This window comes from Chanos chanos, chromosome 6 (genome assembly GCF_902362185.1).
Source record: "Chanos chanos chromosome 6, fChaCha1.1, whole genome shotgun sequence".
In the NCBI taxonomy this organism is placed as follows: Eukaryota; Metazoa; Chordata; class Actinopteri; order Gonorynchiformes; family Chanidae; genus Chanos; species Chanos chanos.
Window position 1 is genome coordinate 8441056 of NC_044500.1, and position 11985 is coordinate 8453040.

The 11985-nt window shown below is 42.8% G+C and overlaps 2 protein-coding genes across 2 annotated transcripts in view; one reads left to right on the forward strand and one right to left on the reverse strand.

The window, feature by feature from the left end:
- Positions 1-2593: 2593 nt before the first annotated feature.
- On the forward strand, positions 2594-4115 carry tmem160 (transmembrane protein 160). The gene is made up of 4 exons (XM_030778747.1): positions 2594-2809; positions 3013-3037; positions 3427-3519; positions 3796-4115. Exons 1-4 carry the CDS (start codon positions 2594-2596, stop codon positions 4092-4094), a joined length of 633 nt encoding a protein of 210 aa, XP_030634607.1. The 3' UTR covers positions 4095-4115.
- A 6833-nt stretch (positions 4116-10948) lies between these two features.
- Positions 10949-11985, reverse strand: part of npas1 (neuronal PAS domain protein 1) — a 23578-nt gene continuing 22541 nt past the window's right edge. Inside the window, exon 11 of the mRNA XM_030777678.1 lies at positions 10949-11949. Within this exon, the coding sequence (XP_030633538.1) occupies positions 10949-11949 (1001 nt within the window). The remainder of the gene's footprint in view (positions 11950-11985) is intronic.

An 11985-nucleotide genomic window follows, 5' to 3' on the forward strand; every position in this document is an offset into this window, starting at 1 on the left:
TTGGGAGTTGGAGAGTTTGGTGAATTGTGGGAGATTTGGGGTGTCTGGAATGTGTCAACAAACAGGAAGTCTTTTCCTTATCCGGTCTGTACAAAGATACAGAGGGGGTCCTACACACGCACACACACACACACACACACGCACACACATATCATATAAATACTTTCCTGTCTAATGTGAGAGAGCAGCTTGCAAACACCACTATCCACATTCCAGCATCTGTAACTGGACTATTATCGTTAGATTTCATATTTATATTAATAGCTGCTAATTACAGAAGATATGCTTATTAGAGTGACACTCTCGTTAATTCAGATTTTTTTTTTTTTTACTCTTCGAAACATCCCGAAAGATTTTACAGTGTTTTTGATGAATTTACATGGGCAGCATATATGAGTCATAGACATTAAAACATAACAGATTTAATTCAGTACTATAGACATGCACTGTGGAATGTGTGAGAATTCATTTAGAGAGGTAGAGACAGAGAGGGCGAGAGAGAGGGAGAGAGCACTGCTGATTGATTTAAAGAGTGAGTGCTTGACGGTGAGAGAGAAAGACAGAGAGAGAAAGAGATGTGTGTTACAGAGTCTAGAGTGGGTGGAAGACCAGCATGCTGTAATGGAGAGAAGGTGATCCCAGCACTGTAAAGTTACAGTCTGTTCCTAAGACCAAAATAAGCCTCATGAGATTGCTAACTGACAACGGAGATCCTGAACACGCACACACACACACACACACACACACACACACACACAGAGTGGACGACTGACACATGCCCAGAAATGAGTAAGCAGCCGGTAGAAGTTTAACCAGAGGTCATTCAAGGCTGAACACCGCTCCCTGCTGGCGAAGCAAGAGTAATGCCCATGTTGAATATCTTTAAACAATCCAATTGTGTTATATGCTTTTAGTGATTACTTAAAGGACTACTATTCTATCTGAACCATAAAAATATCAGCAGTCTCCCTGGTCATTCCCCCACATGCTGCTTGTGTGTGAGTGCGTGTGTGTGCGTGTATCCGTGTGTAGAGAATACCATTCATTGTTTCCTTTGCGAAAGCATGGCGTGACAACTGAAAAAGCGTCCTGGTGGGTCAGCTGCACTTTACATCAAAGACCGTTCTTTCTTTCACACACACACACACACACGCACACACAGACATACACACACACACACACCCTCTTGTTTCCTCTGAGTGTGTCCTCTTCTCTGAGGTCCTCACGCTAAAAAATCATCAGGTAAAATAGCATTACTATCCCACAATCCCCTGAGAATGGCCAAAGACAAAGAGGTTTGGGTGAGAAAGAGAGGAACAGGAAGAGATCTCCCATTTATTTAAGAGTACACACACACACACACATGTGCGCACACACACATATACACAGACACTTAAACATTAAATTACGATGTACATAGGTGTGCACACATACAGGTGCAAGTACAGATGTGCACCCCCCCCCACCGCCCCACACACACACACACACACACACACAGACTACTGTACATATACATACCCATAGGTATGAACACACTAACCCAGATACTCACTCGGAGCAAACAAAAGCACACGCACACACACACACACACACTCACTCATACTCATGCAAATATGCATACCCCTCTTACCACCCCTCTCCCCCCATCTATACACACACATTTACGCACGTAGTCACATAGAAACACACAAACATGCACTCAGGCAAAAACAAATATGCATGAGGCCCATACATACACACACATACATACACACACACACACGCAGAGAGATATAACATCTCCATTCGTCAAACAACGCAGATAGGCTGGCATGACGCCAGACATGAGTGGTACGTTTTTCCTGCTCCACACAATCCCAGCATATAGTCTTATCTTCGACCTATACATCACCTGACATACAGGCGTCACACACACACGGGGACAGGAATGTGACCGCGAGTGACCTAAACGTGACATCAGGAGAAACATGTGCCTACATCAGATATCTCACTTATTCTCTCTAGTGCATGGCACATGTGTTGACGTGGGCACAGTCGCTAACCAGATTGTTCAGTTATGTGTATTAATTGCAGAAAACTAATAGCTGTTTAACTTATAATTACAAGTGAACATATGTCTAATTAGATTATGTATTGCAGCAAAATTAGTGTGTGTGTGCGGGTGCGTGCGCCCGCGCGCCCAAGATTCGACAAATATTTGTTTGGTTTCATATAATATGCTCTCACAGCATCCCCTTGTGGCTAAAATTGTGACAGCCAACGACTGTCTTCCAAAATATACACACATATTTATATTTAGAAGTGTTTATATACATGCTTCTCACTCTTTATTTTTCTGTTAATCACTTTGGTGTAAGACTTGTGGTTGTTGTTGTTATTAAAACATTTGAAAAAAGAAGTCTGCACGAGCTTTACGCCAACAAATACTCAATTACTCGCCGTTTATTAGACCATCTATAGATGGCGCTGCAATTATTTAACAACAGTTTTCAAAACGTCCTCGAGTAAGATAAGCGACTCTTTCTAGTATTTGTTTACAGTGTGAAAGTTCACAGGCCATGAAAAGGTTGTGTTTTGCCTTTTTTGACAAGCTATGGCTGCTCTTAGTTGGTTAACTTGTAGGCAAGTACCTCGAATCGCGCCTCAGTTTTGGCGCATATTAAAAGGCGCAAGGGCTCAACATATTGTGACTCCAGCTCGCCGATTTCAGCGGACACCGCACAGATGGATTGGCGACAAAGGACCTTGGAACAAGAGCCGGATACCGGAGCAACATCACTTGACAGATCTCGATAAAGCGGATGCTCTGGTAGTTAAATGGCACTTCCTTAAACTAGAAATTGTGTTTGAAGGTTGTAATTTCACGTTACCTGCTGTTCGATTCGAATGGAAACACAAAAGAAACGTGTGACAAGTTCGGAATCAGAATGTCATACTGCAATATACCGAAATAAAGTCTGATAATTCTTTCATGAGTTTTTATTCACTATCAAACCATTTGCTATGTTGCAGATGCTGCGGAAATCCCATGAAACAGGTGAGAAGCCGGGTATTTCAAACAAACATACTTTACTTAGGTGAAGGGGAACGCGCTGTTATTAACTGTGGCTCGCACGCAACGACTCCTGTTTCTCATCTCATAAAAGCCGTTAGAAATGTGTAACTCAAAAGACTTTAGGCCACGCTATAGCGTATGTTAATCAGCGAAATACTGAAAGAGGATTACTGTCAACAGACAGCTGTTTAGTCCTGAGAGCACTTTTTTTTAGGACGTGTCTTAATAAGACAGTGTTTTTATGAATGGCGTTTGTGGAATCTACGGCTAATCTGTTGTGAGAGACTCGTCAGTGGGAACTGAAAATAATCTTTAGTGATGATTAGTGAGTTGTTAATCGAATGTGCTGACCGTGTTGTGCTGTGCTGTAGGGTTCCTGTCCTGGTTTCGGAATGGTCTTCTGGCGACAGGTATTGGAGTTATCTCCTTTGTTCAGAGTGATGTCGGAAGGGAGGCCGGTTATGGTGAGTGCTCAAACACATTTCTGATGCTCCTGGCCCTAATTCTATCTGTCCTGTCACACACGTGATCATGCCATCTTTCTCTCTCTCTCTCTCTCTCTCTCTATTTTCTTGTTTTGCTCTCTTTTCATATCTTGCTTCACCGTCAGAACTACAGATGTATTATTATTGTTGTTGTTATTCTTGCAGAATTGTAACTCAAACCAACATCACCATCTCCTCTCTCTCTCTCTCTCTCTCTCTCTCTCTCTCTCTCTCTCTCTCTCTCTCTCTCTGTAGCGTTCTTCATCTTGGGTGGAGTCTGCGTGTCGTTTGGAGGAGCGTCTTACGTGGGTAATCTGTTTGCTCTGCGGCGTATCATGCTGCTGTCTGTACCAGCAGTGCTGATGCACACAGGTGTCGTGTCCAGCATCGCCCTCTTCTGGCTGTGCGCGGTATCGCTCTACATAGGCCGGCTTGAGGTGGAGATCATTCACGATGAGGATGAAGAGGAGGGCGGAATGGAGGGAGGGGAGTGTGAAAGCTGCAGGGCCCGTCGTGAAAGACAGCAGGCGAACGACAAAGGCCAGGAGAAATAAATGAGAGAGAGAGCGAGAGAGAGAGAGAGAGATGTTGCATATGCTGAAGAGGATAAATGATGTAAAGACAGTCGATATCCCATGTTCATGTGGGGGAAACGTTTGCTGGAGTTAGAATTGGAGTTCAATTTTCTTTGCAATATAATTGTATGACTCTGTGTACGTGTGCGTGTGTCAGTGTGTGTGTGTGTGTGTGTGTGTGTGTGCGCGTGCGTGCGCCTGTGTGGGTGTGCGTTTGTGTTTTTCCGTATGTGTCGTCATGTGAAAATGGTGAGTTCGTTTAAAGATTGGTTTGGGCACTATTGTATGCCCACTCTGTTGCTCTTCACTACAGTCAAACCAAATACAATCTAGTCTTTTTTTCCGCCTCCCCAAACCTAAGTGTGTAAAGAAATAATCTTTAGGTATTATCATGCACAGTCTGAATTGCTGGATAGAAGAACATTTGGCCAGGATGCCTTGTCTAACATGAGAGTCCACAAAACATATATATATATGTATAAATATATATATTTTTTTCATAACTGTGAGTAGCATGTGTGCCTCTCAACTCTGTTCTTTAGTACAAACAATCTGCTCGTATGATATATGATGGTTTGTAAAAACGTGTATGCACTTATGGCCTGGTTTTACAAAACAAAAAAACCCTCTACCGCTTGCAAATGTCACAGTCAGTGATTGGTCCTTTTAAACATCAGTGACCAATCAGTGAACCTGTTACAGTAACTCAAGAGATTAAAACATTTGCATAAGCCAACCAGAGTAAACCAGAGCCAATACCTGCACACATGCTCACAGTTCATACACTCACTCTGGGAGAGTGATTAATATGAGTGCATTTACTTCGCCACATTTGCGTGTTTACTGTATGTCATGCAATGCACGTTTGCACAGGTTTGTTGTTCAGAATCACAGCAGTGCATAGTCATTTGGGTAACTACTACGGATGTCTGTTGCACTGTGGAAAGTTTTATTCTGTTAATGTAAACGTGTAAGGTCTTCTCTACTGTCAGTACAGCTGTGTTTGACATAGTTCACAAAAAAAAAAAAAAAAAAAAAACACGCATTGAAGTTGTATGTAGATGAGGTTATGTTTAGTTCATTAACATATCTGAGGAGAAAAGTCAAATGGTTCAGTTTTTCTTAGCTGTCTTTGGATATTTTGACGTTTGGCTCGAGTTGTATGGTAAGCAAATTGAGAAAATATGTTGAGAAATCCTGCTTTCTGGAACACCTCCCTGGTTTAATGAGCTGAAATGCCTAAGAAGCTAAGGTTAGCTGTGTGGCTAATTGAGGCATGTGGAGAAAAAAAAAAAATTCTTAATGCTAAGTGCTAAGCTCAGTGTCTTTCAAAGTGATGCCGTGTTTCTGAAGACAGGAGCTCTCTTAAGAAATACTGACATTTTTTTTATGGTTACCAATCATACTATATTACAAATGCTTTTTTTTTTTTTTTTTTTTACTGCATTTGGTTATAGGAAGTTGTCACTCTCATCGGGATGAACGGGGGCAGTTAGCGATCTTTAGCCTGTTCATCTGTATATCTGCATAGTTTTCGCTATGTGTGTGTAGAACAGGTCAGAATAATTGACTTAGATTTGTTTGCTGCTCTCAGTACAGTTTCTACATCTTTAAAGGGCTGGTGGAGTAGTCTCAATCACGTTTAATCTCATCCAAAGGACTGATTTTAGATTTATTTTTCTTATTCAGAGCAAATGTCCTGACTGTGGTCACCATTAAAAAAAAAAAAAAACATAATAAAAACAATACTAATCATAATAATAATAGGCAAGTTGGTTTTTCTTTTGTTTTGTTTTTTTCCAAAAGAAAAGATTGGATATTGCATGCAGAACATGTTCTCCCTATGAGTCTCTGGCATAGAAATAGCAGAAATGCAGCACGATTACCCTGGATTTGAAAATACTTTTTTGTTTGTTTGTTTGTTTGTTTGGGGGGGGGGGGGTGGTCGCTCTTGTTTCTCATTTCTTTCTGTGAGGTGTCACTGTCTTAACCAATAACACATTTTCTCCAAAACCAACACACATACATAATATACCTGAATATCACGCAAAACGATTGTGTCTCTTTTTGGTGAGTGAGAGAGAGAAAGTGCTTTTGTGTGGCTTCTGTAAGACACTTTTAATTTATATGATAATGTGAAAATACTACAGAATATACTCAGTGTAAATTTTTTTTGGCTCTGGTCTGTCACATTGCATTCAGTGCGTGTGTTCTGTGTCTGAGCTGTAATCATCGGGGGGTGACGGACGGTTTGTTTGTGCATGACCTTCACTGCTGTTTACTGTATATAATGAGTCATGAATATTTACATAAACAGGGCTTTGGGCCAAATCTGAAAGAGCCTCTTGTTTTTTTTTTTTTTTGTGCCTTTTTTTTTTTTTCCCGCCCCACTTTTTTCTGAACTGTATGTGTGAGCGATTTAAGGTGGAATGAATAAACTTAGACCCCCTGATGGCGTAACCAAGATGCAATCCCAGTTGGAAACAACTGTTACGTGAAGGGGAACCACAAAGAATTTCCTTATACTTTGTGAGAATACATGCAGCTATTGGAGCCGGTGAAATGAACAAGACGGTAAAGGAAGTGAAGTACGAGGGTAGGAGGATGTTTTAGGTATGCAGATGATAACTGTGACATTCAGGAACTGTAAAAACATAAAGGAAAGAACGTGATTACCAAGCTCACGAGACTCTCTTCATGCTACCAAAGTACGTGTTTGTGAAGTTACAAAAAAACAGACAAAAACAACAATTTTTATCTTAACTAGTAAGTTTTAGTCACATTTCAGTTTAGGTAAGGCTCTGTCACTATATCATAACAGAGAAATACTCTCATTATGTGTTGAATGTCTCTGTTAGTTACAGAATTGCATTATTATGTCCAGTGGAACTGTTCTAATGTATTCTGGGTAATGTTACAGTATCATTTATGTACACTTAAAATACTTACATATGCACATAAATGGACAGTTATTACAAACATGTAATGCTAAGTATGTCCCAGCTTGTGATGAATAGCCAGTGTGTGTTTGTGTGTGTGCACACTGTTTTTGTGATGTTATGTGGACCTCGTATCCCAATGATGATAGACCAGTGACCAGTGGTGGTTTTATGGGGACATTCTCTGTTTTTTTTTTTACATTTTTCTTCTAAAAGATATTGTTGTTAAAAAAGTGTAAAAACATCTATTTGGTTAGGGTTAGGGTTAATGTTAAGGTTACTCTTAATGTTACTGTTATTCTTTGGTTACTGTAAAGAGGGAGTCAATGGAAATTCCCTATTAAGATATGAATACAAATATGTGTGTGTGTGTCTGTGTTTGGTAAGCTTCGTGTAACTCACTGACTTGATAAACAAGGATCACAAAAAAAAAAAGTTAAACATGCCTATCACCCTTCTTCTGGAACAGCTCAGATGACTGTGTTTAGTCTCCTGTCAGGAGCTACTGGTGAAGAGGTGTAGTCTTGTCTAAGTTAACCCGTCAATTAAGTCATTCTAAGACAAATGGTATGTGGTCTGAGTTTCGTGTTCTAGTTCCCGTGTGATGTGGAAGTTGTAAAAGTTACCTCTAACTTCAGTAATCCAACCTCATAACCAGCCCTAACCATAACACTCAACCAAAATGTAAGAGCCTTCAAAACGGACTGCTTTCTCACCCTAGGTTTGGCTGTTTGGCCACGCGAATTTAAACCAGGGCCAGGTGTCAGAGTCCTCTAACACTCTTCTCTCTCTCTCTCTCTCTCTCTCTCTTTCTCTCCCTCCTCCTCCTCTGGTGTTTTGGTGCAGTTGAGTCGTTGCTGATTCCAGGCGTGTCTCAGTGCAGCAGTAAGCCAGCGGCCTCTTTCCTTGGGCTGTGTCTGACTGCGAGGATCTGCTTGGCATTCATAGTGTCCATGCAGGCCTTCACATGCCTAAAGGGCAGCATGTGGAAACAAACTCACCATTGCCGACTGGACTTCTCATACACACACACACACACACACAGACACGCACACACACACGCACACACATCCCAACACACACACAGTCACTCACTCGCACACAACGTGGAGGAGAGTGAAATACTGATGAATTATTGTTTGAAGTTCTATCAGCTGGACCTATTTTGAAGCAATGGATTGTGGACATGGTTTCCCCCTCCTTTAACCAAACCAGGCAGAACACTGGTAGAATTCACTGACTGAACAAAAGCAGTCCAGACGTACTCATACATGTATTAAAGAGAGATTCTTAAAAAGAAAGTTACGTTCAACTTTGACGTTACTTGATGTACTTTCGGGAACAAGAGATGGAGGGCAAGTAGTTTTCTAGAGGAGAAAACCTCAGGTCACTCCTTTTTTCTATTGTATGCACACGCACACGTTTTCTACCCAACAACTCCGCTCGTTTAGTATGCATTTCCTTTGGTCGTCAAGAGGGAATGATTCTCACACTAATGAACTAAGGCCTGCCACTTGAATTTAAAACAGGATTTAACCCGTCTTCAATGTCAGAGTCCGTCCCATGGGTCTCCTGAAACAACACAACACCATCGGCAGAACTAGCACGCCCTACATTTCAATCACGTTAGCTGCCTTTTGTCTCGGCTTTTGGGTCCATTACTTTGACAGCTAGCCGCTAACTGACGGCACTTCAAAGTCACGGACACGAGTTATGAATTCATATACAGATTATGATGAACGCTGTTCCTATCGCTTTGTTGGGAGTTCAGGAGAAGTGAGATGACGGGCCGGAGTGGTTTAAAGTTGGTTCCTGTGGGATTCCGCGTGCAAGAGCTTATCGCTTCAATCAATCCGTGTTGAATCAATCCCTCGGAGCTACGTTCTTTAATCTTTTTCTTTCCTTCTTTCTTTCTTTCTTTCGCTTTTGAACTGGCTAACGTGAATTGTATTTCAATCTGATCCGCTGATAATTACGGGTTGTTAATCCTTTTTGGAAGTGAATTTAAACTTTATGTTCAGTTTTTTTCCCCTAGGGTTACAAACTACGTCGACACCAAAGTTCAACAAAATTCCCCACAAAAGTAAACCACTATGGTAGAAGTGATTGTAGCCTTGTTTTGCCAATGGCTAGTCACCAAACAAGCGGAAACAAAAAAAAATTCCCATTACCGGGATAATTTTTTTATTATTGTCATCAATTTCATCATTATAATAACTTTTTACAGTTTTCATTTAATATTGGCGGTGTTGTATATTCACAAACAACTCAAAAAAGGGTTAGAATCACAGTGATGGCAAAAAAAGTTAAGAGGAATATTTTTCATTTTGAGCATCAGTACAGACAGACACACAATCTCTCTCTCTCTCTCTCTCTCATAAAGACTCTCTTTCCTTACACAGAATGGCAAATGCAGCGACTGTTTACATTTAAAAGTGTTCATCAGTTACAGACACACACACATTCAAAAACAAAAACAAAAACAAAAACTAAACCTTTCCCATCTCATATAGCTTGTATCCAGTTGTTCGTTTTGATCGTTTCTCAGGCAAACCGCCCTCCGAACACAGAGTAGATGTAAGAGGTTGTTATTTTGTCAAGTATCCCAAACGTCTGGGGTGCAATTGACTCGGGTTTTTTATGTAGACCAACCTGTATCGAGTAAAGAAACAGGCCTTGTCATAAATCCAAGCTGAATTTCAATGACACTTTTTTTTCAACAGTCTTCTGACTTGATATCTACAGTTTGATTTCAGTGACCGCATTTATACGGTTCTCTTTTATCGACCGCATTCGCTTTAAGCCAATGTTAGGCCTGACCAGTGTCTTACAATAGTTGATTGTTTTTTTTGTTTTTTTTTTATTGACCGTGCCTCTTATAACCATATTTCTCCTGCCTTTTCACACGAGAAGAAAAATCGAAAGCGTGGTCAAGAATGAAGTGCTACACGTTCACAAGGACTCACTGTAAGTGCTTGGATATGATAAGTGACAGATGACGGAAATGCCCCCCCCCCAACACCCATTTCACAAAACAACCAATAGGAAACCTCCATTTGTCCATGACCTCTGGGTCACATTACCTCATAGGCTGTTTCTATTCAAGAGAATGACTTCCCCCCACCCCCCCCACCCTGAACATGTCCAGTCTTTTCATCCTATAAACAAATACATATTCACATTTAGGGGCTATGGCTGTAACCTTGATAATTCTTTCTCTCGAAAAAGTTCATTCTCCATCAAGACCAGGGATCAGAGGACGAATAAAAGTTTTTTTTTTGTTTTTTTGTTTGTTGTTGTTTTGTTTTGTTTTTTTACAAAACTGAAAATATGATAGTTTCTAAAGGTTTTAAACCTCTGGAAGGGGTTTGACGGTGCTCTGTTCTCATTCAGAAACACAGATTCTCTCTTGGTTCTTCCATATGTCCTCTCCTCCAGATCTCTCAGCATTTCTGATCCTATCTCCCCTCTCTAATGCTAAACGGTACTGTAAATGCCTTTACAAAAAAAAAAAAACCAAAAAAAAAAACCCAACTGCTTTTGCGTGTTCCCCCAGTGTCCATCTGAATCCTCAAATTCCTGAATTCTGTTGTTCCTCTGTCAGTGTGTGCGCCCGCATGCGCGCGCGCATGTGTGTGTGTCTACAAGATGGCTCCATATGTACAGTATGGCTTTTCTGGTGTGTCCATTCACACACACACACACACACACACACATGGTTAGCTGTGGCTAGATGAGAGACGTAGACTTGGAAGACCACATGACTTAAACCATCAAGCTGCACAACATCTCAGAGCATTTAGAACAGTCTTACTTCATTTTGTCTTTACCCCTGTACATCATTTTGTTTCTATGTCTCTACTCCCCTTTGCTCCTCTCCCTTTCACTCTCCTTCTAGTCCTCCTCTGTCCCGGCCGCTCCTCTCAGTCCGTTCATACAGAAGGGGAGACCCGGAGGGAAACCAGAGTCAGAGGTGGAGAACCCACTGAAAGGAGGCAGGGCTGCGATTCTCTGCAGATGGGGGAAGAACGCAGGTGATTTGGGCGGGTGGTCCGAGCGGAGCCCCTCGGCGGCGGGGTGGGCGGAGGGCAGTTCTGGCGGGGCGTAGCGGATGGTGCTCGGCGCGTACAGGCTCTGCGGCCCCTGGGGGCCGAGGGCCAACGGGTGGAACAGGACCCGTCCCGCCGCAGCCCCTCCCGCTGCCAGTCTCTGCAGCAGCTCAAAGTCCGGCCCGCGACCCCCGTGTCCACCTCTCTCTTCTCTGGGGAGGGGCGAGCCGGAAATGGGCGGAGACAAGTTGGGGGAGGTGGGTGTAAACAGGCCCTTGGTCGGGGCCTCGGGGGCGGACTCGCCGGCCGGGGTGGAAGGGCTGTTTCCATTGACGCTGCCAGTCGCCGGATGTGTAGACGGTTGAGAGTGACCCCAGCGCCCCCTGGTGGCTGAGCTTAGTCCTGCACTCAGCAGCTCTTGTTCAGTCTTAATGCTGGAGGCAGCGATGGGTGAATTCACCACACTCTTTAGCTGCTGGATGACCGCGCGACCGTTGTTGATTTTTCCCGCTCCTTCACTCCGTCCGCCGCGTTTGCCGCCGCCCTCTTCGCTCTTCACTCGTTTATGGTCCCACTCGCTCTGTTTATCCTCTTCCTCTTCCTCTTCCTCCTCCTCTTCTGCTTCGCTCTCGCTCCCTACGTCAGAGGAAACCGACGCTGTCTCCTCCCTTTGCTGGAGCTCCTCCAGCCGCCTCCTTGCTCCCGGGGGACCCCTTCCAGGGTCAGGACGGTGTGGTCTCTTCCTCCTCTCCTCTGATTGGCTGGCAGGCAGATGGGCGTATGCCTCTCTCACTTTGTGGTCTGCCTCATTTTTGCCTCCGCTGTTTTTTGCGAGCTGAGTAGACCCTGGGGGAGAGGAGACTTGATCGGTTGGTTGTTTCA